Source organism: Choristoneura fumiferana, chromosome 29, assembly GCF_025370935.1.
Source record: "Choristoneura fumiferana chromosome 29, NRCan_CFum_1, whole genome shotgun sequence".
Lineage (NCBI taxonomy): Eukaryota > Metazoa > Arthropoda > Insecta > Lepidoptera > Tortricidae > Choristoneura > Choristoneura fumiferana.
In genome coordinates this window covers 3,737,461-3,764,842 of record NC_133500.1, presented here as the reverse complement: position 1 = coordinate 3,764,842, position 27,382 = coordinate 3,737,461, and the positions used below count along the sequence as shown (strand labels likewise).

The window sequence follows — 27,382 nt, the reverse complement described above, 5'->3', positions numbered from 1 at the left end:
CCAACAAAAAATTAGAAAGCCCCGACTTTGTCACTTCAAAGTTCAATATCTCAAGAACGGCCTAACCGATTTTGATGAAACATGTCTAAGAACTAACCCTGTGGAAACCTGTTTTCCCGCAACAAAAAAACCGCGTTCAAATCGGTTCACCCGTTTAAGAGCTAAGGTGCCACAGACAGACACACACAATGACACACATAGCGGTCAAACTTATAACACCCCTCTTTTTGCGTCGGAGGTTAATTAAAACCACGTTGTAGTTGCAGGGGTAGCAGCGCGGCGGAGCGGAGGGGAGGGGGGGGAGGGCCGCCGGAGTTAATGCAAACCAACAGTGTGTGCCCCAATTTTAGCAGAATTAATTAATATTTTCACAATGGCCGTCTTGAGTCATTTGTTACTGGTATTCGGGCGCGCGGCGACTGCGGACTTGGGCCATTACGGGGCTTCTTCCGTCAAAACTAAATAAGAGAAATAGTAGTGCGAATTTAAATAACTACGAGGTTTACGATGAAGTAAAACATCGCAATGAAACCTGCACCTTTGCACCTGCGAAGCAATTCTATGGTAAGAGTGTAGTAAGACACACTAGCGTACACGCTGGCGTTTTTGCCGGCGGTTTCTAGCGGCTTCTTTCTGCGGTAGGTACCTCCGCGATTATTTACCGCCAGCGTGCCGCCGCAGTGACGCGGAGCGTATTTGACCGTACGTGGCTTAATGGCCGCGTCCACGCGACGGCACCGCGACGGCTCGCAGGCGGCGAATAATCGCAGAGGTACCGCAGCGTGCTCGCCGCATACCCGCTCCGCCGAGAAACCGCCTGCAAAAACGCTTGTGCACAATAAATAGCTCTTAGTGTGGGAACTACGGCCCAAGCCCTCTCATTCTGAGAAGAGGCCTGTGCCAGCTAGTGTTATTGTTTACATGTATTGTATTGGTATTATTCGGTATGTATTAATATATGTGTTTAAATTTGATGTATCTATTTGTAATTATTATTTTATAAAGTGAGTAAGTAAGTATGTATTATTATGAATTTAGTTTTTTTTATTCGACTGGACGGCAAACGAGCAAGTGGGCCGAGTGGTTTGACCTTATGGCCTCAGAGCAGCAAGCAGCAAGCAGAGGATCGCGGGTTCAAACCCCGGCTCGCACCTCTGAGTTTTTCGAAATTCATGTGCGGAATTTCATTTGAAATTTACCACGAGCTTTACGGTGAAGGTAAACAGCGTGAGGAAACCTGCACAAACCTGCGAAGCAATTCAACGGTGTGTGTGAAGTTCCCAATACGCACTGGGCCCGCGTGGGAACTACTGCCCAAGCCCTCTCATTCTGAGAGGAGGCCTGTGCCCAGCAGTGTGACGTATATAGGCTGGGATGATGAAGTAGGTAAGTATGTATTATTCTGAATTTAGTTTTTTTTTCATTCGACTGGATGGCAAGGGAGTCTCCTGATGGTAAGAGATCACCACCGCCCATAAACATTTGCAACACCAGGGGTATTGCAGATGCGTTGCCAACCTAGAGGCCTAAGATGGGATACCTCAAGTGCCAGTAATTTGACCAGCTGTCTTACTCTCCACGCCGAAACACAACAGTGCAAGCACTCCTGCTTCACGGCAGGATTAGCGAGCAAGATGGATTTTATTTTTCACACCTCTCCTTCAGAAAAGTAACGTTTCCTCCCTGACGAGAGGGAGCAAAGTGCAACTTTTCTGTTCAAGGCTTTTCTAAGTATTTTATTGCAAATGCCATTTTTGAAGTTGATAATTGTAAAGCCACGCCATTTTCTATGCTGGTTGTTCTTTAATAATATTAAGAATTTGTTTTTTTTTCGTTTCTTAATGCTCGGTGTGAAAAGTTGTATGAGCCACTCGGGAGCAAAATTATTTTCATCTTGGGCGTTAACACTTGAATCCCTCATTACGCTTAGGATTATTCTTTACAATCCTGAGAGAATCCTTCGCTACATTCTGAATTCAATGTACCTACGCCCTCGCCGTAAATACACCATTTTGCTCCCTTGTGACACAAATAACTATTATTAACAGTATAATTTTAAGTGCTTCACTAACACCATGGTTCGGATTCACGGATTAAAATGAAATTTAGTATTTACCTACTTAGATAGCTGGACACCTGAAATAATATAGTCTACTTTTATCCTGATACTTTCACGGGATAGGGATAAAATAATCTTAAAATCTCAACCGCTGGGTTTAAAGTCAAGATACTCGTACCTATTTGGCAGTGCAACGTCAAGTTTAGTGCAATTCGTCTAGGTAGGTACTGAACACGTCTAGGTACTTATCTAACTTTTGGGAATTCCCTTGGGAATTTACTAAAATCCCGATATTTTCGTTTAAAAATGATTTACGCGCGCGAAACCGCTGGGAAACACTAGAGATATTATAAACTAACCTAACCAATAACAAGTTGGGAAACTCCCGCCTTTGCCACTTCAAAGTTCAATATCTCAAAAACGTCTGAACTGATTTTGATAAAACATGTCTAAGAACCATCGCTAGAAAACCTGATTTAAAATCAAAAAACCGCATTCAAATCTGTCCACCCGTTTAAGAGCTACGGTGCCACAGACAGACACACATAGCGGTCAAACTTATAACACCTCGTTGAATTTCTTGCCGGATTCTTGGATTCTTCTCAGCAGAGGTTTTTCCATAAGTGCTTGTTATAGCCTAAATTGAATAAAGATATTTTGACTTTGACTTTGACCTCTCTTTTGCGTCGGCGGTTAATAAAATAGTCGCAGCAAAAATGTCCTAAGTCCGCAGCGGGCGCGGGGCGCGGCGCGCAGCGAGCAGGCGAAGACAAATTACTTTATTTCTTTCCCCCTATTTATTTATTATGCCTCCTTCTGCTTTCATTATTTTTTGTTTATAAGTGTCCCTTATTTACGCGCGGTTCAATTATATACCGGCCTTGTTCCGCTGAGTCGCTAACAGCCGCAGCCGCCCTTTGTCTCGTCGCTCTTGTTGTTAAACGCTCCGAACACTACGATGACGAAGCGGTCCGAGTTTCATTTCATTTATTCACTGCATGGATGGATGGAACATGGATTGAATTATACATTGGCAGGTATAGGTACATATTATGTGTCGCCCTGTTCTGTTAGACCCCCCCCCCCCAAACCTCCTCCTGCGTTACCAAAATTGTCTCTGGCGTTACCAAAAAAAACGTACTTCCAACAATTCACGGTTTAATAGGTTGAACTTACGTAGGATGGCATGTATTCATCGGCTACGTTCACTAAGTCTAGCTTTTGCCCGCGACTCCATCGGCTACGTTCACTAATCGCTATCCCGCGGGAACTATGCAATTTTCCGGGATGAAATAGTTATTTGTGTCACAAGGGAGCAAAATGGTGTATTTACGGCGAGGGCGTACATTGAATCCAGAATGTAGCGAAGGATTCTGCAATAGAATCCTGAGCGTAGCGAGGGATTCTAAAGTAGAATCCTGAGCGTAATGAGGGATTCAAGTGTTAACGCCCAAGATGAAAATAATTTTGCTCCCGAGTGGCTCATACAACTTTTCACACCGAGCATTAAGAAACTTGAAAAAGAAAAATCTAAATATTATTAAAGAACAACCAGCATAGAAAATGGCGTGGCTTTACAATTATCAACTTAAAAAAATGGCATTTGCAATAAAACGCTTAGAAAAGCCTTGAACAGAAATGTTGCACTTTGCTCCCTCTCGTCAGGGAGGAAAAGTTACTTTTCTGAAGGAGAGGTGTGAAAACTATCTTACGTACGGTTCTGGCAGAAAATTAGCGCTGCAGGCGTCTAACGCTTCAGCATAATGCTGAGTCAGCGGCCGTTTCACTTTCGCGGGGACACACAACATTGTGTTATTGTATTTACTATTTTCATGTGTTTTTTTTCTGTAATTTATTTTATTTCTATTTTATTTGTGTTAATTTTGCTGTATATGTGTGTCTTCTGTGTTAGTGAATAAATGTCTTCTTTCTTTCTTTATTTCTTTCTTTCTTATGTCCTTCCCAGGCTTTCAAAGTACCGATCTTCAAACCTTTCATTCAAATCTTATCTTTAGTAATCAAGATTTACTTAGACGTCTTTAATTATCTAAGACTTAGACATAAGGGCAGTTTAAGCGTCAACAGACAGACAATTTTCAATTCAATTCAATTCAATTCATTTGTAATGTTAATAAAGAATTACCTACTAAGGATAATTATAATTATAGTTCCTGTACTTGAAACACCCGGTGAGCGGACACCTTTTCGGCGAAGAAGAAGATTATTACTTATAACCCTCCTGAAGGCTCCTCCGCCGTCGGCTAAGTTACTCGGCTCCAATCGGCGATATTGACCGCCCCCCAGACCTGCTGAGACTTTTTTTACCGAAAAACTAAACCCATCTAGGACTCGGTCCTTTCTAAATCAATTTAATTACGTTTCTAGAAGGCTTTCAAAGGGCTGGCCAGCTTGGGCTCGACTTAAATATTTATTGGGAATACTTACTCGGAGGGAAGTGGGTCGAGTGTGCCCGGCGCTGCGGCGTGGCTCTTACAGGCGGCTGCCAGGAAAAATATATTATAAGTATAGAGATCACCTACACAAACCTGCGAAGCAATTCAATGGTGCGTTTGGGTCATCAATTTACATAGGTGAACCAAATTTCAATTCAATCGGTCAAGTAGTTTCGGAGCAAATTGGCTATGACATACGGACGGACAGACACAGATACACGAGTGATCCTATAATGGTTCAGTTTTTATTTTTGAGGTACGGAACCTTAAAAAGCTCCAAAAATGTACCCCGAAATGGAACTAAGTATGATACGTGGTGAATGGTGTGTCCAAGTGTGGTCTGGAGAGTTCTTTGATGAATTTATTGTTTAGATTACTTCTTTCCTATTGAAAATTCGCTACCTACAGCTACTGGGCCTGAGAGAGATTGCCAATTGCAAATAAAACCAGCTTATTTTAAACTTACGTTTATTTTTTAGAAGTATTTACTAACAATATTATTATTTATTTATTAACTATTATAACATTTACTTCAAAAAACAGCATTATTCTAATCTTCTTCAATGTCGCATTCGAATACGTTCACGCAACTCTGGCCTCTACAATTTTTGCACGTCGTGGAACATCGTAAAATCAAAAAACTCCAAATAAATCACGTTTGTTGTATGGGAGCCTCCCTTAAATATTCATTTTATTCTATTTTTAGTATTTGTTGTTAAAATAGTGGCCACAGTAATACATAATTTCTGAAAATTTTAAGTGCCTAGCTATTACGGCTCAAAAGATAGAGCCCTGTGACAGACGGACGGACAGACAGACAGACAGACAGACAGACAGCGGAGTCTCAGTAATAGGGTTCCGTTGGCACTCTTTGGGTACGGAACCCTAAAATACGTAAGTACGAGTACGCGAACGTAAAAGGTGATCATTTCGCGAAGCGCACACATTTAAGCCGCGCGATATACTTTTGTTCGTAGTTAACCTACTTGGTCTCTTTTACTGTGGCCGTGCAGAGCGGGCGGGGTAGGGGTGGGGAAGTGGGGAACAAGGGAACAAGCGCACTGACCGCGCGGCGGCGACCACCGCCCAGCTCTTTCAAAGTTCAAATTAATCGACGAGAGTAGCTGATGATGGTGAATTTTCAAAATAGCATAGCAGCGTCAAATGAATGAGTGTAGAAATGAATTATACCTTTTTATAAAGAGCATATCCTATTCTTTACTTTAGTCATACATATCTTGGCGGTAAAGTGTGAAATAATTGAAAAAACTAAACGATTAACAAAAAAAACTGGATAAATTAATAAAAATGTTCGTATTTGGTGCCAGATTGCGCTGAAACTGTAAGTGGTATCGCTTTTGTATGTATGAAAGGTTTATAGTAAATTTATCTAGGATTATTTCGTTCATACACACTTTTTATGTATCGTGTACGGTTTTCTTTTAAAATAGAAAATACCGCGGTCCGGGACATATTCGAGGGGTGGGGGGTGAAGCTCACCCCGGAGAGGGGGGAGAGTGGATAAAATTTAACTTTGCTCTATAACCTACACATCCTGATAGATAAAAGTCTTGCATTAATTTTGCCAAATTTTCCATACATTTGAATTTAGTTTTCTTAACCTAAATCGGCGATATTGACCGCCCCCCAGACCTGCTGAGACTTTTTTTACCGAAAAACTAAACCCATCTAGGACTCGGTCCTTTCTAAATCAATTTAATTACGTTTCTAGAAGGCTTTCAAAGGGCTGGCCAGCTTGGGCTCGACTTAAATATTTATTGGGAATACTTATTCGGAGGGAAGTGGGTCGAGTGTGCCCGGCGCTGCGGCGTGGCTCTTACAGGCGGCTGCCAGGAAAAATATATTATAAGTATAGAGATCACCTACACAAACCTGCGAAGCAATTCAATGGTGCGTGTGAAGTTTCCAATCCGCACTGGGCCCGCGTGGGAACTATGGCCCAAGCCCTCTTGTTCTGTTAGGAGGCCTGTGCCCAGCAGTGGGACGTATATAGGCTGGGATGATGAAGTATAGAGATGGCTTTAAATAGGTACACATCAGCCAAATAATTGGTCTATCAATTTTTAAACAAGTTCCTATCAAATGAACATGTCGCTAAAGTCGAACTTTCAAGTTGACAGACACGTCTATTGGCATTATTGTTTTATGAAATGCAAACGATTATCAACTTGGCTTTATTATTTGGCTGATTGTACCTAAGTAGTTAGGTATATGGGTTCCACTTAGCCCTACATCTCGCCCTATATCATGCTATTCTGATTTCTGTTAATAGTAGGGGAGCCATCATGCTAATTGGGGATTTACTCGAGCGTCGTGGAGACCTATTAGATTTAGTAGATTAGTTGATAGCAAGAATAAAAGGTTATACCAGTATGATGTCTCCCGTTCCAGAGGTGGGGGAAGCGTCTATGGATTTTTAAAGATATAAAAAAAATACGTGGAAATGCTTAATTTAAGTTAACATCTCAAGTATGCCCCAGCCCCAGCATGTCTCTGATACTGAAAGTGTTTGTCTGCCGACCTGCGTGGTGGGGGTGGCCACACCATGCCATACCTATAGTTAGAAGGGGTAGCAAATACAAAAAAACAGCAATTAATTCCAGCTCGTCAGATATTCACACAGGATGTAAGTGAACCCCAAAAGGTCTAATTCAAAAGACTGACGATTCGGAAGTGGCGCAAGCTCGTGGCGATTTTTATGAAGTGCAGAAAAAAAACAACTTAGGTATTAATATGGACTTATATATGGTAGAGGTACTCAGCAGGATGCCAGATCCTTCCTTATTCATCTAAGACGCTCGAGTACCTAAATCCCAAAATCCCCTCTTGGGCTCCCCTACTATAGGTAAGTTTGGGAACATTGGAACAGGTGATTTAATTAAGATTAGAATCTAAACATGTTTTGACATTTATTGAAAAAAAAATAGCTATTTTTCAATGAAGTTATTTTTAATACCGTGTAAAATATAATCGAGAATTAAGATAATTAATATGTGCAATAAAACAGTGTGAAGGTTCTCAATTTATAACGATTTTTTAAAGTCCGGGTAAGAAAATTGTTTTCAACCCTTTTCCAGGCATATACCTAATAGTACGTGTATCGATCGACCAAATAAGTAATATATGTAGACAAAATTTGACCTCGCTAAATAAATTCAGTGGAATAACTTCAATTGAAATCGATGAAAATATTATTAATTTTTAAATTAATCCCTCACTGGTAGGAATAAAATATAAATTCATTTTGCAGTAGATACTTGTGCTATTACTTATTCTGTGGTAGCGTATCTAAATTGGCGGAGCCTGGAAAAGGGTTAAGCAGGTAGCTAAACTACTTCACTTCACACATATTTAGCAACATAAGGTTAAAAAGTGAGTTTTTTCTCTAATCTACATATATAATAGCTGGCAAACGAGCATGCGGGTCACCTGATGGTAAGTGATAACCGCCGCCCATGGACACCTACAGCATTATTAGAATAACAATGACTGAATATTGAAAAAAGTTAATTACATATTAGGTACCGTAGTTTATATTATTATCAATGAACGGAATCATCTCTCGCAGTTTACGAAAATCAAGAAAAACGCGGTGTATGTACTCGTATGTGGGAACCTGGTTCGGTTCGTGGATGAAAGTAGCAGTAGTTTTAAGCCTTGATTGGCGCGAATTTGAAAAATTCATACAAATCGTAAGAATTACGTTAGAAAAAATACAATAAACACACACGCCCGTTTACGTTCGTCGTACGTGTCGTCAACTGCCATAACATTCATTCTTCACTCAAACTCAGTATTACGTACCTACGTACGTACCTACATCATCTCATCACGCTTCAATACACGCATACCACACTCCACATGTATGTCCCACTGCAGGCACCGCAGGGCACAGGCCTCCTCTCTGAATGAGTGGGCTTGAGCCATAATTCTCACCCGGGCCCAGTGCAGATTGAGAATTCCGCACACACCGTTGAACCACTTCGCAAGTTGGTGTAGGTTTCCTCACGATGTTTTCCTTCCCCGCCAAGCACGTGGTGAATTTCAACTACAATTGCACTCATGAATTTAGAATATAATTCAGAGGTGCAAGCCCGGGCTTGAGCCCACAATCCTTTGCTTGAGAGACTAGAGTAAGTAGTGTGTAGAGGTAAGTAAAAAAAAAACAAGTTCTTATGAAATATTTTATTATAAAATAAATTAACTAAGTATAATTATATAAAACTTAAAATTAACATTCCACTACATTTAAGTCTTATAATCACATGATCGTTACTATAAATCATAGTACGGTTATTATTCTACTAGATACTAGAAGTTTTTTACTTTTGTCTTCACTAACAAACTATGCATCACGAACCTGTATTCAAATGGATGGAAAGTGAAATGTGCGAGAATGAAGAGTCTCAATTTTTAACACGGTGTTGAGAAGGGCCACATGAGAGAGACCTCTCTCTCGCTCCCTCTTGCTCCGGACTTATGCCTGGCCCTATACTACGAAGTGTAAAATTCGTACTTCGTATCTTGCCGTCCCGCTGACACTTATATTACTTAATACGAGAGTGAGAGAGACGGTACGATACGAACTTCGATTTTTAAATTTCGTAGTCGTCCCCCTGGGGACTGAAGTGCGAGGGGTGAGCCACGGAAGTTTTATGCGTCCGAGTTGAAAAACTTCAACGGCGCGATGTAAGATGTTTTAGTTTCTATATTTGCTCACTAGATGGCGTTAAGAGTCACTACATCGGTCTTGGCACATTTATATCGGCTGTAATGTAATATTCAGTAACGCGCACAATTCACAATTTTCACTTTCGGCAAATTAGTCCAGCTGGCAGCCTAATAAACTTTGACGAAAAAATCAAGCATTGCCTTTATGACACGTAAGGTCACATAAGGTCGATTGGCCTCATCCATTTCAAATACAGGTTCGTGATGCATAATTCGTACTTTCAACTTTTTTTAGCATTTGAAAGAAGGTAAGCGATCTTGACGTGTCTTTTTATTGAAAAACACTTTAAAAATAAGTCACAGCAAAAATGTAACAATAAGCAAGGACATAACTAATGATCAGTTACATACTTTTGGTATTATAAGTGATCGTTACTGTTTTTTACTAAACGTTTTTCAATAAAAAGACTCGTCAAGGTTGTTTACCCCTCTTTGCTAAAAAAAAGAAGTATAGGCTACGTATGCACTATGCGGTTAGCCACGCGGTTTTAGCGTGCCGTCCCTCTTCAAAAGTATCGCTTGGGAAAGAGACGGCGCATTCAAACAGCATGGTCAGCGGCATAGTGCGTACGCAGCCTTACTCTACTTTATTACTATATATTATTCTAAACTGTTGAAAAGGTCAGCTTGTAAAAACTCGAGGTAGGTTAAGGTGCGGCACGCGGGGGCGCCACCGGCGTGAACGCGCTCTTCTTGAACAAGATCTTCTGGAAAGATCTAAATTACATGGACCGTCCTGGCTTATAATTATAATTGCGATTCGAACCATAATAACAGGTCGATTCATAAGAGCTGGCACGAATAAATCGAATGAAAATAATGTCACTTAGTCATGGTTAATAGAAAAATGACTGATGTATGACATATTCATATTTAATACTGGTGTGAAGTGTATTCAACTAGGTAATAGACAGGTGCAGTAATAGGAATACAACAGGTTGACCAGTTTTCAAATAAATTCGTTTACACGTATCACCTTTTTGGATGACATTATGACGGAACATTATGCTGGACATAGGCCTCCCGCCTCCTCCAAGGCTCTCCACTCAGACCGGTCTTGTGCTGTGCTGGGAATATCTCATACTCGATGATAAAGCAGATACTGATGACTCATACTGAGCAAGCAAAAAAGAACCTGAGGTAGTCAACAAGAGGGGTGTTATAAGTTTGACCGCTATGTGTGTCTGTGTGTGTGTCTGTCTGTGGCACTGTAGCTCTTAAACGATTTGAATGCGGTATTTTTTATGCGAAATCCGGTTTTCTAGCGATGGTTCTTACACATTTTTCATCAAAATCAGTTTAGTCGTTTTTAAATATTGAACTTTGAAGTGACAATGTCGGGGTTTTCCAACTTTTTGTTGGTCAGGTTAGATCAGCAGACAGTGCGCGGCCCCGCAGCTGAGGGAGAGAGGGAGTCAGGGAGTGAGGGAGTGAGGGAGTCAGGGCAGCAGCTCGAGCTCGGGCGGCAGCGGTATGTTCTTGATGAGCGCGAACCGTTTGAGCGCGTCGTACTTCCCGCGGAGCGCCGCGATCTCCTCGCGGATGCGGTTGTTGTCGTCCTGCATCAGCTCAGTGTCCTGCCACTCCTGGGGGGGGAGGGGGGGTTGTAAGTTGGTGTACATGCCATCCTACGTAAGTTCAACCTATTAAACCGTGAAATATCTTGTTGGAAGTACGATTTTTTGGTAACGCCAGAGGCAATTTTGGTAACGCCAGAGACAGTTTTGGTAACGCAGGAGACGCCCAAAGTGTCGGTAAAATAGTTGATTGGCCCAAAAATCAAATGTTCTGATGTTAATAATAAATCAATAAATAAATTCATTTATTTCGGGCATACATATTTATAATCAATAATATTTAAAACTAATTTGGACAATCCGTTGCGAATGACAGGAGTGACACTCTTTACCGGCCCGGATAATACCGACATGGAAATATCGACCTAGACATAGAAACTGACATGAGCTTCTATGGGCGTGTACACGAAAAACAGTGTCGGTATTATCCGGACCGGTACAGTGTCACCCGATGACAGAAAACTAGAATGATGGACTGAACTGTGTCAGGGCCCTGTTCCACCACGCTGACAGGTGCGACTATTACTTGCCTACAGAGCCAGAGCCATTGTGAGAATACGCGTACGTTAGTCACGAAACACTACAGTTTAACCTGACATAACATAGGCTTTAATCTCATGTCAAGATTTACAGACAAATTTAGATGAATTTAAATGTTTTGTTCATGTGTTGTTGAAAGCCGGTGAAATTACTGGCACGTGAGGCATCCCATCTTAGGCCTCTAGGTTGGCAACGCGTCTGCAATACCCCTGGTGTTGCAGATGTTTATGGGCGGTGGTGATCTCTTACCATCAGGAGACCCATTTGCTCGTTTTCCAACCAGTCAAATAAAAAAAATAAAAAAAAATGTACTGTTGGCATGTCTAATAAATAAATAAGTAAATAAATAAATTTAAAAATAAATAAAGATTGTTTTTTTTTTGGAATCTTTTTGTATTTTTTATTTCAATTCCAAATTTTTACTTTTACGGTCATCCCGTAAAACCTAAATTGAAAATACAAACTGAAATATAGATGCACAGAAAAACCAGAAAAATAAGACCATCACTGGGAATCGAACCCAGGTCCTCGGTATTCCGTACCGCGTGCTATACCGCTACACCACAGATGGTCAACGGCATGGGTGATGTGGGCTACCGCATAGATGTCGCTAGCGTCACTGCTTAAGTGGCTAAATAAGAAACAAACAAGCTGAGATATGAGGTGCATAGGGGAAATTCGTGTCGGTACCGTTGACCATCAGTGGTGTAGCGGTATAGCACGCGGTACGGAATACCGAGGACCTGGGTTCGATTCCCAGTGATGGTCTTATTTTTCTGGTTTTTCTGTGCATCTACAAATAAATGTCGACTAGGAAATATAGTCAAGTCAAGTCAAAACATACATTCAATTTAGACTATAACAAGCACCTCATCATCATCATCATCATCTCAGCCGTAGGACGTCCACTGTTGGACATAGGCCTCCCCCACAGACCTCCAGTTGCTTCGGTTGGCAGCGGCCTGCATCCACCGTAAACCTGCGGCTTTAACCAGGTCATCCGTCCATCTTGTTGGTGGACGTCCTACGCTGCGCTTGCCTATCTGCAGCCTCCACTCGAGAACTTTTCGGCCCCAACGGCCATCCATTCTCCGTGCTATATGGCCCGCCCATTGCCACTTCAACGAGCTGATTTGCTTGGCTATGTCGGTGACCTTGTTCTTCTACGTATATCTCTTCATAACAAGCACCTATGAATGTCAAAAAAAATCTACCACCGGTTCGGAAAAACCTCTGTTAAGAAGAATCCGGCAAGAAACTCAACGAGGTATACATTTTTTTAAACAGATTTACAATATTATTAAATGATATCTCATTCTCATTATATCACAAGTATTTAACACAGCTTTATTTTCAACAGAGTAGGTTTGCTATTTGAAGGGATCGCCAATGCGGATCGGAATTATTTCCAAACTAGCTGGTGCCCGCGGCTTCACCCTCAGGGCAGTTTTTTTTTTAATTTTCTAAATCTTTTATAAGAAACTTCTCCTGACAATAGCAAACACAACAAAAAAGAATTAGCGAAATCGTTCCAACCGTTAATGCGTGATGCCGTGACCAAGGGAAATAGGGATTCATTTTGATATATTAGAATAATTGAATACTTAATAATTTATGTTTCACAACATATTATTGTCATTGAATTTAGATACAAATCACTCGACAATTGTCACGTTGGTGAAATAGGGCCCAGAATGGGCGTGGGCGTGTCGTCAAGTGGGCAGGGAACCTATGACACTGCGTTTGCATCAGAAATGTCCGAGGATGCATTGTGGGAATGTTGTCATTAACTAATAGAAACGCTTCATTTACCTATTGTGACTATACTGAGCTGTTTCCACCAGAGCTGCAGAGCTGTGCCCAACGAGGATATGTTAATAAAAGCTTTTCTATTGCTTCATGACAAACACTTTCTTCGCATCGCATCCTCGCACATCTCTAGTGGAAGACGTATTCAAATACGTCAATTGTAATGATGGAGTGCGGGCGTACCTGAGACTTCTCTGTCTCGAGCTCGTCCTTCTGCTCGATGCGTTTGATGCGGCACGACGCCGCGTAGCCGCGGTTCTTAAGGGTGCGACGCCGCTGCTTCATCCTGCAACCGGCATCAAGATCAATTATTAGGACGGGCAGTACTTCAACTTATTTTATTTTTAGATTTAGTACACCAAATGTGACTATGTCAACCTCAGATATACGTGTTACGCTCTCCCGTGCACCGAAACCTAGTCTCTGGATGCAAAAGGCCTGTCCTGTAAATCAGCATTGCTTCTTCTCAAAGTGGTTCTCAGAATCACATTTACTGCTCAATTCAACAAACCTGCAATACCTGTTTCTGATGTCTGAGTACAGAGCTACGGCGGAGGGGGGTCTCACCTGACGATCTGGTCGCGCGTGAGGCCGCGCATCTTGAGCTGCCTGTTGAGGTCGCGCACCGAGATGGAGACCAGCTCGTCGTCGCTGATCTCAGCGCACGGCGTCGGCGACAGCGGCGCCTGACACACACACATCATCATCATCTCAGCTGTGCAACTTTTCTGTGCTATATGGCCAGCCTATGCCTATATCTACTACTTGTTTTATGGCTACACAGCACCAAATAAATATGTTACTACTACAGGGATGGTGAAACTTCATGGGTACTTAAATGTTCCAATTTTTATGAAAACCATAATAACCTCACTATGATAATTGATATGCCATCATAAATTCTTGACTGTGTGGTTGGTTGTACAACTGAGTACAAAACTATTAATGAAGTACACATATTTGACGATTAGTGACATGCCCGGAGTTACCATCCCTGTACTACAACATTTATTAAGACTGATACTAGTTTACTAGTGGATAAGGGGAGTGGCACAGACCAGGATTGCTCAGGGCTTGTTCAAGTAGTCATCTGGCTACAGAACTGTGAAACTGTTTGTAAATAATTAGGGGACCACAGAATTCTCGCTGGCAAATGCATTGTGATTGACAAGAAGTTATATATACAATACAAGGCCTTGATAATCATAATGTATTCTTTTCAAAAAGTGCTTCTCCAAGACTGCTTCCAATAGATGCATTATCTTTAAACATGCACTTTATCAAATGGTTTATTTCCCAGAAGTTAAGGCTAACTAAAACTAAGTGCAGTTTTTTGAGGTTTATATTAATTCCCTGCCACCCGACTTGTTCCTGAGATATTTTCTGAATTGACTAGACTGTGAATAGAACTGACATTGCAACAAAGCCACATTATAAGTAATGATAAAAACAATAAAATTAATGTATAGAAATGTTGTAAATAGGTTTAGTAAACATATAAAACCCTATATAACCTTGAATATAGCTCTGCTGTCTGATAAGCATTGGCAAAGCTTACTTCTGCGCTGGCAAGTACTGGTTATTTAACCTTAGTAAGAACATGGCATAAACCAGCTTCAACCACTACATACGTAGTTAACACTACATACGACTACAAGTAAGCCATTATCGACGTTTTCTACGCCTAGTATCCACGCCTTTCCTTTTATTACGCGTCGGGTCGGATAAACTTATTGCAAGTCATGCTCGGAACTTCTAGAATCGTAACCTAAATAAGAAGCAAATGCGTTCATACCATTACTGTTTTTCTTCCTCCCAGCTGTTTTAATAAGTCATTAGGCATAATAAGTTTGGACACACCGTGTATACAATTTTGTTGTCGTTTGGACAAAAACACAACAAATCCCGAAAAAATACGACAAGTAAAAATATTTCAGGCTCCGCGACTGACTGACTGACACTGGCATTTGACATTGACAAGCGCAAGTGACATACATGACAGATTTTCTTAGTGATGTACCGATGAATCGGTAAGAGCTGGGCAAGAAAGTGGCAACATTTCATTGACGTTTTAGTTGTCTATGCGCTATTTATTTCATTCGTTTCGTTCGCATTCCCGTCGAGCTCGAGCTTACTGCTTGTGATTGTGACTGCGAGAACTTCAGTCAGCTAAATTGCGATCTCGCGTACGGTAGAAAGCGCAGCGTAGTCTTTACATTTGTATTATTATTACACAGTTGCTAAGTGCTTTGAAATGGCTAAACGGAAGAACAAACCGTTCTTGGATTCAGACGCGAGCAGCGAGTCTGATATGGACTCGGTAAGTCGAGTTTTTCTCTCAAATACGTAGGTTATAAACTCACGCTTGGCAACAACGTTTTGACGCCTTTCTTCCTATAATTTGTCTGCGTATTCAGGCCAAGATCAATGTCTGGCGCCTAATTCGGTCTAATGCGCAGTTTTCACCAAATCTCTTCATTATTTCGCTTTTTTTCTCCCAAAGAAAGGATCAAAACAACGTTGTGGTATGGCGCAGAAAACATCGTTATTTTTGTCGAATGCGACTTTGTAATGGCATCAAAAACGCATGAGTCATTCGTATTTGTTATAAAATGCCGCATACCAACATTTAACCTCTGTCGAAAGTCCTCCAACCCACGGTGGGAGTGTGCAAATGTGAAAACATTCCAATTTAGCTCAATTCTTGGAACTGTATGATTTTCATTGATGAAAAGAGAGAGAGAATCTGCACTCCTCTGTTATGTAAGTAGGTACTAAAGAAAAGACTTTCACTTTTGCAATTTGCTAAAATGCTGTAACTGCTCTGAAAGCATTGAGTCAGTGAGGCATGCAGCATGAGGTCACAGGGGCTACACTTGACAGATTTTCTCTTTCTAATAAATATCATTTGAAAAATCTTAGGTCACTTTTCTATTCCTCAAATTTGTTTGTATTTTGGAAATGATCATGGCAGTAGCATTATCAACAGTTACTGGCTTTATAGTTAGGCATTCATTATCTATCACTAAGTGGGCAATTAAGTTTCCTTTTCCAACGATCAGTAACAAAAATGGCAATGCAGTAAGTTAAACTATTGACCATGACCAGGTTGCACCTACACTAATACTTAGTAAGTACAATATATACATAATAAATACATACACTTAATCTTAAATATGTATAAAGTGGACAAAACACTGCAGAGCTAACATGTCCACAATGCAAAAAAATGCCACATATTGGCATAGAGACTAACATTTCTTTATCCTATTACCAACATTCAATTATTTAATTACGCTGACACATGTTATTAAATTTCTAATGTAATGACTGTGTAATTGATATAGCAAGCTCTGTAAGACTATGATAATAGTATAAGGTAAGTTTGCATATTATAAGAGACACCAAAAAAAAAAGTTGGTCAAAATATGCTTATTCAATTGAGGCTATAACAAGCCCCTATGAATGTGAAAAAAAAACTATCACAGGTTCGGAAAAACCTCTTTTGAATAGAATTCAGTAAGAAACTCAATGAGGTATGTCTTTTTTTAAACAAATTAACTGTTGTTTAAATTAATAAGCTAAATCATTTCCAGTTTTTCATGTTGCTGCCTTATAAAAGTAAATTAGTAAATAAAATAGTAAAGCAGCTGTGAGAGTAGGTTTATATATGTTTTAGAAGATTTTCGTATTTGGATCTTTTCGATTTTATACACCTTTTTAGGTATCTAGAATCATCTATATATCACACTGATCACACTGTGATTCAAGTAATAATTCAAGTATTGTTTAGGCCGATTTTTGTAGTTTGTGATATTTGAATGACCTGTTGATATGAAAGACAATAAATACCTACTTTGAATTTGAATTTGAAAGATTGATGAATAACTTAATATTTATGACATGTTTTTCAATTTGTCAACAGCAATTTCTAAATTTGGCCAAAAAGAAGAAAAAGCCAGGCGAGTCCCCACCCCCTAAATTCAACAACAAATCTTCAGACAGCGAGTCAGAAGATGAAGACAAACGGAGGAATTGTGAGTTGTGTTGCAAATGTAAACAAATACTAATTTAAGTTCATACTCTACCCTGAGTAGGTTCATACTGACCCAATTTATTTTTGTTTTAAATTGTGTAGAAATCTGTAAAACAAATCAAGAATACCAACAATAATAATAAAATTGACATGCAATTTGTTCGAAAAACAACTTATAGATGATCAGCTGGCATGATCCTGCTAAATTCTAATCTAGCTATTACTTTTTTATTAATGTGTTTGGAAAATCATAAATGTATGAATCAGTTTTAGTGCAGTCAATCCATTTGATTCCTGAGTCACTATAGTGATAAACAAATTCTCAGAGAGACACGAGAAAGATTTAGTATTGAATATTTTGGTAACATTTCTTCTAGCCAAATCATCTTCTTCATCGGGCTCGGAGTCGGATAGCGACGCGAGCAAGTCGTCAGGCAAGCAGTCGCCCGCCGCCGCCTCCGCCCCCGCCAGCCGCCACGCGCCGCCCGACCCGCCGCACGAGAAGAAGCCCGAACCCCGCCGCAGCACCGACAGCGCCGGCTCCAACAAGAAAAAGGACGTCTACAGCGAGCCCGAGGAAGGTGCGCTCAACACATTAACATTTATTTATGCAGGCCCATATAGCGTGGAGAGGAATGCCCGTTGGGGCCGACAAGGTCTCAAATAGAGACCGCGCGGTAAGTGCAGTGTAGGACGTCCACCAACTAGATGAACGGATGACCCGGTTAAAACTGTGGGTTCACAATATATGCGAAAGGCCTATGTCTAGTAGTGGATGTGCTATTGGCTGATATGATGATGTTTAATCAAAACCTGCGAGGTACACTGAAGGTGGTAGTAAATAGCCAGCAAGTCTTTTTACAAATTGTATAGAAGTGTGCTAAGCAAGGACGTCCAAAGTCACTTTTTCCCCGGATCGAAAACTTTTGATGTCCATTGATTAGCTAGCACTTTCTCATGTTGATTTATAGGCTGCGATGAAGCAGCACGGATCTGATGCGTCGCGGTTTTTGCCCGCACCGCGTCCATCTGTCTTCGTGACTGAAATTGATGTAATTTTCTTTGACAACAGGTGAAGTGTCATCACACTCGTCGGATAATGACTCGGTTGACTCCGAAGAAGAATTCGATGATGGGTAAGTGGCACCTTTACTTTCGAACCCGCCTTTGTCAAGTGCTCACAGATATCCTAATATCCTATTGGTTTCCTACGCCATCTCTACCTCGAAATCTAAGTCATTCTCACAAGTTCGTAGTTAGATAAGTAAATAAATAAATAAAGTCCATAGATTTTCATTATCATAATTTCAATTATTATTTTTTGGAAATATAGCATTATCGTTAGTATCGATGTAAACGTCATGTTATTTTGTTACTAATAAATATGTCATGATCCGTCATGGCCACAAACCATAAAGAGAACTGACTTCATGTTGGTTCGTTAACGGTTTGTGCTAGTGTCATTCTCTGGTCAGAGCTTTGCGTAGTATATTCCCTATTGAAGCGCGCGCGCGAGTGCCTCATGTGGCCAGGCTCTAAGGGCGGCCGCATACACTCGGAATTCCGTTTCGAAATATCTATTCGGGATTCCGTAAATACATCACACACATACGTTTATTTCAATTCCGAATCAGAGAAAAGTTGGAACGGAAACTGCTATCCATATGTGGTAGATCCATAGACTTGTATGGATTTACTGCGTGCGATATCCCGGTGTATGTGGTCGGCCCGCGGCCCTTGTGACGCGCGTGTGAGTGTGTGTCTGTGTGTGTACAGGTTCGACGAGAACCTGATGGGCGACGCGGAGGACCGAGCGCGGCTCGCCGCCCTCACCGAGAAGGAGCGCGAGCAGGAGATCTTCAAGCGCATCGAGCGGCGCGACCTCATGAAGACCAGGTCAGGCCTCAGCCGCAACCCGGCTTCCTATTTATTTATTACACATAACAACAGTACCCACATGAATGAGACATTTTTTTTTTTTTTTTTTCTTTTCCTTCTAATATTTTAACGAGGCTTTAGCACACCAAATGTGACTATGTCAGCCTCATGGGGAGCCTCAGATATATACACCACACTAAAGACAGATATTACACTCTCCCTTGCACTGAAACCACGTCTCTGGATAACACATCTGGACATTTAAATTAATGTAAATTATAAGTTACTAGCTTTTGCCCGCGGCTTCGGCGTGTGGTTCGGATCGGGAACTGTGCTTTTTTTCTACAAAACATATGTTAGCGATCTGTGTGTGTGTAGCACGGAAAGCAAATACAGCGTAGGACGTCCACCAGCTTGGGTTCACGGTGGATATGGACCGCTTCCAACCGAAGCAACTGGAAGTCTGCGGGAGGGGAGACCTGGTCCAACAGTGTGCGTCCTACGGCTGATATGATGATGATATGTGTGTAGAGTCGATGTGTACGTTGACGACTGTATAGGTGGGAGATCGAACGCAAGCTGCGGCTGGCGCGGCGCTCGGCGGGCGGGGACACGCGCCGCCGCCACAAGAGGCGGCCCAGGGACGGCCACAGGGACAAGCGTGAGTACACTCTTGCCTACTGCTTCAGAATCACTCCTTCGTCTGTCCGTTTTAAACTTGATGTCCATTTCCCAAATATAGCTAATCCCGAAACGACCATCTCATTCCCTATAGTTAATAGTTTTAAATAATACCAAAAACTCCATACCCCTAACGGATCACAGCCTCCACGTTTTTGCTATGAACAGCCACAAATATTACGTAAGTCTGTGAACAGATCTCTTCAGTGTCAGAAACAGATCTGTTGCCCAGCCACGAGAAATGGTTGTTGTGAGAAAGGGAACCACCAGTGATGTATGTTGTGTTGTGCAGCCGCGGCGTCGCCCCCGCCCCCGCCGGCGCCGGCGCCCCCCGCGGCCCGCGCCGCGCCCCCGCCCTCGCCCGCGCCCGCCCCCGCGCCCGCGCCCGCGCCCGCGCCCGCGCCCGCCAGCCCCAAGGACCTCGCCCGCGACGACAACGATGATGAAGGTGACAAACTGTTCCATAGCACTTCACTTGCGCGCGCTCGGCCAGGTGATGCTATGCACGCGCGAGTATTACGCATTATGTACATAGTACATTGATAACACATTTATTTGTTACTGCAAAAAAAAACAGAAAATAAAAAAGAATAAGGGGCATCATTATTGCGTCCATCACTCGCGCGACAGCTGCCCGAGCCCGACAATGTTCAAAGGAAGTAAATGCGCGTAAAATGAGACTTCTTGACTATATTATTATTGTGAATTATGTTAAGTTTTGATTACACTAATTTTTACTATTTTTGGTTCAACTTCAGAATAACAGTGTCTCCGTACCTATAGTGTGTGGTGAGTTCTTGGCGTGATCTATGGTAATATTTTATGCAACAGTTGTATAATAGACTTGAAAAAAAAGGTGAGTGGCGTGAGTTACGATGTGAGCTTTATAGTACTTTTCGGATAGGATTGGTACGGTGACACAAGTCATCGAATTCGAATCGATTTATTGCGATTCTCGATCAAATATGCTACGGGTGTGTAATCGATTTTATTAGTGATAGTTTATATTTTAACTAGTTTTAGCCTGCGGCTTCACCCGCGTAGCAAGTGTTTTTGCTTGTCTATCGGGACCTCGCAAACCATGCGGTCTTCTTTGGCATTATATCAAAACTAATAACAGTAAAAAAATTATCAAAAACCGTAATAACAAAATAACAGTTGAAAACATCAAACAATACGAAACACTCGATACAAAGATGCATTTAAGGACCTTCGCTCTCGTACTAATTGACTGATGATGCGAGTCAAACGATTTGACAAGATTGTGGAATCGATTCGGTCGATAAGCAAAGCCAAGCTCTATTGAAATAGAGTTCCGTTTTACGCGATGAATGTTGACGAGATTTTATTTATTTTTATTTTATTTTTCTTTAAGAGATTAAAAATTATCTTTTTAGTTTTAAAACATAATAATATATTTTTAAGTGATTTTTGTTTATTATTACGAAATCTTTTAAGCTATAGAGATATATATTTTTTGTTCTTTCGGGGTTGAAGTATATTTTTTTATAAAAATTATTGGCCTGAAACGTTCATGGCGTGGAATGGAGAAAACGCAAGTGTCGCCGTACCCATCCTGTCCGTAAACTACTAGAGCGAACATCATATAAATAAGACGCCACGAGCTTTTTTTGACTTGCTTATACAACGTTGCATACAATACTAAGATTGGTTTTTTGGAATCTTTTTGTATTTTTTATTTCAATTCCAAATTTTTACTTTTACGGTCATCCCGTAAAACCTAAATTGAAAATACAAACTGAAATATAGATGCACAGAAAAACCAGAAAAATAAGACCAGCACTGGGAATCGAACCCAGGTCCTCGGCATTCCGTGCCGCGTGCTATACCGCTACACCACTGCTGGACAACGGTACAGACACGAATTTCCCCTATGCACCACATATATGGTGATATACAGTGGTGGTCATGTAATTAAGAACGATTTGAAGTTCCAGATTATTTTTAACTAAATCATGTCTTGTGTAGTCGTGGTTCCTTCTTAGAAGTAACTAGTTACGTTATGAAATAGCCACATGAATAGAGCAAACGGGATTAAGAATAAATAATAAAATTGCTGACATTTTTTTACAAATTTTGTTTTTATTCTCTTTAGTAACAAATTAAAATAGTAATGAAGCTGGACAAATAATTAAGAACGATTTATTGAACTGCTCGAAAGTTTTTTTATTTGAAACTTAGATTAACTAAATCACACTAACGTGAAGTTTGTACAGAAAAAAAAAGGAATTTAATACATTTTAACTAAAATTAATAGTTAGTAGCATGTCCACGGCTTTTTATTACTGCCTTACACCGGCGAGGCATTGAATCTATCAATTTTTGACATTTCGCAAGAGAGATAGAGTTCCATTCTTCTAAGAATACGTCATACAGTTCTCTTAAATTGCCACACTGTCGATTTAAAACCTTTTTCTTGACTTCGCACCAAAGATGCTCTATTGGGTTAAGATCGGGGCTGTTGGCTGGCCAATCTAAGACAGAAACTGATTGCGATGTGAGGAATTCCTTAACGGTACGTGCAGTATGCTTGGGATCATTGTCATGCTGGAATGTCCAAATAACCGGAAGCACGCCTTCAGCATATGGTAACATTGTTTCTTCCAGTATGTTTTTGTATTGAAATTGATCCATGTTTCCTTCTATCAGCCTAACAGGTCCAACACCATGTCCAGAAAAACATCCCCAAATTTTTACATTTCCCCTGCCATGCTTTAAAGTCACTTTTGTGTACTTTGGGTCGAATGCTTTATTTGAAGGCCATCTTTCATATCGTTTGCCATCAGAACAGACCCTATTTATTTTTGTCTCGTCAGAAAAAAGAACGTTTTTCCACTGTCTGACTGTCCAGTTTTCATATCTTCTTGCAAATGCAAGCCGGGCTTGCCTATGACACCGTTTCAACATAGGCACCTTCCTTGCTATCCTTCCGTGCAACTTTTCTTCTACCAAACGCCTTCGAATAATGCGTGCCGAGATTGCTGAAGGGCTGTTTTCGCCAAAATATTTTTTTCTTAACTCATTAGACGGTATTAGACCCTTTAAAAGGATTTTGTTTTGCCAAACGAACGATGTTTCGATCATCTCGACGAGATGACTTTCTTTGTCTAGGTACACGCGGAACATTTGAAGTAGTTTGATACGTGGCAAAATGCTTTATGGCGTGGAAAACCATAGTTTTTGAACATTGCAGATGATCGGCTATGTGTTTATACGACCAATTCTTGTCGCAAAGTTTTAGTATTACTTCTCTTGTAGATTTATCACGACTTTTATTTTTCCCCAATGTTTTTATATGAAGCAATCGCCTTTAAGACTTTTACGGCACTAAATGGCGCCAAAATTATTCGAATAATAACCTAAAACCACAAAGCGGCCGTCCGTTCTCTATATAAATTTGAATAAAAAATAAACTATTCAGCGTTCTTAATTATATGACCAGCCAGTAAGTAGTAATACTAGGTTTAGATGTAATGTATAAAGTTTATATATTTATTTTTTAGCCAATTATATGTATAAATGAATTTACCGCTAGTACGGAAAAGTTTTACGATACCGAGAGAAGTACAAAAATATACATGCAGTTAGTAACACTTGTCAGTTAGAAAAAATCTTCTCTATAAAAAATCGTTCTTAATTATATGACCACAACTGTATATGGTGAGGGAGTGTATATAATTTTGGTTTGGTTTATTTCAGTTTGTATTTTCAGCATACAATACTTTTTCTTCGACTGGGTACATTAATTACAATACAAAATTAGAGAAATAGTAAACTTTAAACGTTTTCATACTAGAGTAAAAAGTATGGCAAACGCAAAGAGAAGGTAAACAACAATAAACAAGTGAGAAATATGAAAATGTCAAAATTTGTCTAAGTTAAATTTTGTTTTTGATTAACGTTTACTTGCCTGTGACTGTGACGATGTTAAAAAAAACGAGTTACTTATGTTGGCAGGCTGTGAATTATGTTAGAAAAGTTTTTATTCTGTATAAAAACCCTAATAAAATATGTAACTTGCTGCACCCTAGCCTGTCCGAACCCTTCGTACGAATTAAGAAAAAAAAGTAAGTGGTTGAGTATCGTTTTAGCAACATTACGATACAGTGCTGTTATGGGGAATAGAACATTTAGACTTTTCCAGAATCTTGTTATGTATGCTGTTATATTACTGTTCGTGATTAAGTAAATCACAGATTACAGTACAGGAGTAGAAAAATAAATTAAAGAACTTCTGAGAAAATAAGAAGTTCAGAGATACATGTCTAATATAAATCAAGGATGAGGGATAGAGGAACCAGCAAAGACGGTGACGCAGACTCGATATCGAACGACGTTTCCGTCGGCCACGCGATCCATACGCGTTTCTGTAGATCCTCGTCAAATGGGGCCGCAAGTTTGAACATACTTTTGAATGTTTCTCCTCCAGCTATGTTGCAGGGTCGTAGATGTGTTTTTTTTGTGGAGTGAGTTTTATTGTTTCGTTGCAGAGCCGTCGGAGCGGTCGGCGTCGCCGCTGTTCGGCGCCAAGACGGAACGCAAACGGAACGTGGACGACCGAAGACAAAACGCTATGGCGGCGCTGCGGGCCCAGCGGGACGCCAAGGTCACGCGCGACCAGCTGGCGAGGCAGCGCCGGGAGGCCGAGCTGCGACACCAGCCAGACATGGTGAGTGCCCCCCCCCCCCCCTCCTCCATGGAGGGCAAGGTCACTTATTTTTCTTTCTAGTCCTCACCAGACTGCAGTCTGTGGAAGTTCTGGTGGTTTTCTTTAGTCAATCATCTGACACACTCATAATAACGCTTGTGTGTGTTTGCAGGATGCGGACGCGGAGCTGCTGGGGGGCGGCGGGAGCGGCGGGAGGGGGGCGGCGGGCGGCGTGCGGCTCAAAGCCTCCGACATTTACTCCGACGACTCCGGCTCCGACTCCGATGACAACAAATCACAGGGTATGGAATGTTACATACTAACTAACGATTCGTGCTCTATCTAATAAATGGAGGGTCGTTCTTCGACCGTTTTCGTATGATTTTCGTGAGCACATTTGTTGACGGCAGATGGTTCCGTTATAGTTTGCAGGTTATCTAGTACAAGTAAGAATTCATTTGTTCAGTGATAACATCTTTTGATTCATAACTGCTTAACCTCTGTATGAATCTTAAGCTTCGTTTTTTTTAACCCCCGACGAAAAAGAGGGGTGTTATAAGTTTGACCGCTATGTGTGTGTGTCTGTGTGTCTGTCTGTGGCACCGTAGCTCTTAAACGGGTGGACCGATTTGAATGCGGTTTTTTTATTTGAAAGCTGGTTTTCTAGCGATGGATCTTAGACATGATTTATCAAAATCGGTTCAGCCGTTTCAAGATCATCAGATCTTTTGTTCGCTGCGGTAGGAATCTTAGACACATAATGGATATTTTCTTTACTTTCAAACATATTTGGGACCTAAAATTTGAAACACCCATGTATGCTATATAGCTATGCAAGATTATGGAATTCTCGGCCTGATGCTGCAGCCAGGATATCCAGAACACTAGTAGGTACACTCTTAATAAAACTATAGCAGATATATCGTGTTTGGGTTCGTTTTGATCAGTATTTGATTCTACAAACAATGCAATGGTGGCAACAGGATGAGCTGATGTTGCAGCCAGGATATCCAGCACAATAGTACACTCTATAAAAAATAATAGCACATATGTCGCGTTTGGATTCGTTATGATCAGTAATTGATTCTACATACAATGCAGTGGTGGCAACACGACGAGCTGATGCTGCAGCCAGGATATTCAGCACACCAGTATACTCTTGAAAAAATAATAGCAGATATGTCGTGTTTAATTCCTTTTGATCAGTAATTGATTCGACATACAATGCAGTGGTGGCAACACGACGAGCTGATGCTGCAGCCAGGATATCCAGCACACTAGTACAGTTTAAAAAAATATATATCAAAGTTTAAAAAACATGAAATAAAAACTTAAATTTAAAATTTAAAAAACCCCCGACTTAAAAAACGCCAGCAAAAATAAAAATAAAAACGCCCGAAAAAAACGCTGCTTGAAAATACAATTAAAAAGTAAAAAATAATTATGCGCTACCTAGCTGTTGCCCGCGACTTCATCTGCGAAGAATTCGTTTATCTCTATCCCGCGGGGACTATGCTGATTTCCCGCAAAATTAGTATAAAGTATCTAGTAATATTTTTTTATCTAAGCGTTGTCGGTGTCGGGGGGTTTATAGTCGGTTTTATTTTTTGTTTAAAATTTTGTGTGGCTTTGTCCCTTCGGGCCGATGCAAACTTAACATAACCTAAACCTACCTGTTTCTGAGTTGATTAAAATTGGAAATAAACGTGATTCAGAAAAAATGCATTCGGACAAAAAAGTGAATGGGAATTTTTCTACTAGAAAATTGAATGGTAATATGATCAAACCAACCGGCGCAGGATTGAAGCGTAGTAATGGAGGTACTGTTTCAGGGCGCGGGCGCAGCTCATCGTCGTCGTCGTCGTCGGGGGACGAGGCGGCGGCGCGGCGCCGCGGCGAGCGCGAGAGGGAGAGGGAGCGCGAGCGAGAGCGAGACGCCGAAGAGGTCAAGCTGGCCGACACACGGGACCAGATCAACAAGCTGCGGCTCAGCCGGTCAGTGACCCGCGCTACTTGTACCTGCTCTGGTATACTTCTGGTGTATGACTGTATTTTAATCAGGAAAAGTTGGAACATGATGGCATCCGAAGTTTCAATCAATTATTATTTTTTTCTTTTTTATATTTTTGTACAGTTGTCATTTTGAGGTTATTTCTACGCCCTAAAAATCCGCTATTCAGAAACACCGTGTTGGCTGTTTAGGGGTTTCCAACGTAAAATTAAAAAAAAAATACTTTAAGCCCTAGAAAATAAAAAGGAGTTTTAGTCCCGTTATGAAGCTAGACTAAAGTAATATTTTAAGAGCGTGAGAAGTGAAAATATGATGTAACTAGATGAAAACCCGGCTTCGGGTAAAATGTAGACTCATAATAATATGTTTGAATAAATTTTTTTGCCCTGTATAGACTGTCGTACTTATCGATAAATCAGAAGTATATTCCCAGCCTTAATATTATCACAAACGTACTATCACAGCTAACATACGTATCGATATTTCACCAGTAGACAGTTCTGCTAAATCTTATTTGCCCAAATAACTATGATGTCTCTGTCTCATAATCAAAGAAATTAGACCTAAAGGGCCCCATATACGGTAAGATTTGTCTGTACGATCGATCTGATGAAAATCGACGAATCGTACCGTGTGTGGGGCCCTTAAAAGGTCACAATGGAGAACGAAATGCAAACCTGTGACACCTGTGACGGGTCTCTATTGTTACCCATAAAATTTAAACTCCGATTTTAACAATCCATAACGTTATTCATCATAATTTTTGCAAGTCATATTATCTTAAGTCATAACATTAAACAGTATAAAGTGAAGTTACGATTTTCGCAGGTCATAATTATTGTAAGTCATAAAATTGGTTAGTTTAAACATTCGATGTCCATATAGTATACCATTCCATAATATTAAAAGCAATAAAC

The 27,382-nt window shown here is 40.7% G+C and overlaps 2 protein-coding genes across 2 annotated transcripts in view; one reads left to right on the top strand and one right to left on the bottom strand.

The window, feature by feature from the left end:
• Positions 1–8,700: 8,700 nt before the first annotated feature.
• Positions 8,701–15,162, bottom strand: maf-S (MAF bZIP transcription factor K). Its single transcript, XM_074109585.1, has 4 exons — positions 14,986–15,162; positions 13,758–13,876; positions 13,374–13,476; positions 8,701–10,850 (listed from the first exon to the last, which is right to left on the bottom strand). The coding sequence occupies exons 1-4, from the start codon at positions 15,031–15,033 to the stop codon at positions 10,704–10,706; spliced, it is 417 nt and encodes a 138-aa protein (XP_073965686.1). The 5' UTR covers positions 15,034–15,162; the 3' UTR covers positions 8,701–10,703.
• Positions 15,163–15,293: 131 nt separating this feature from the next.
• Positions 15,294–27,382, top strand: part of LOC141444367 (RNA polymerase-associated protein Rtf1-like) — a 38,844-nt gene continuing 26,755 nt past the window's right edge. The window contains 10 exon segments of the mRNA XM_074109912.1: positions 15,294–15,510; positions 17,116–17,227; positions 17,604–17,807; positions 18,299–18,362; positions 19,003–19,122; positions 19,665–19,765; positions 20,078–20,233; positions 24,297–24,475; positions 24,627–24,756; positions 26,287–26,449. Coding sequence (XP_073966013.1) covers positions 15,445–15,510; positions 17,116–17,227; positions 17,604–17,807; positions 18,299–18,362; positions 19,003–19,122; positions 19,665–19,765; positions 20,078–20,233; positions 24,297–24,475; positions 24,627–24,756; positions 26,287–26,449 — 1,295 coding nt within the window. The 5' untranslated portion in view covers positions 15,294–15,444.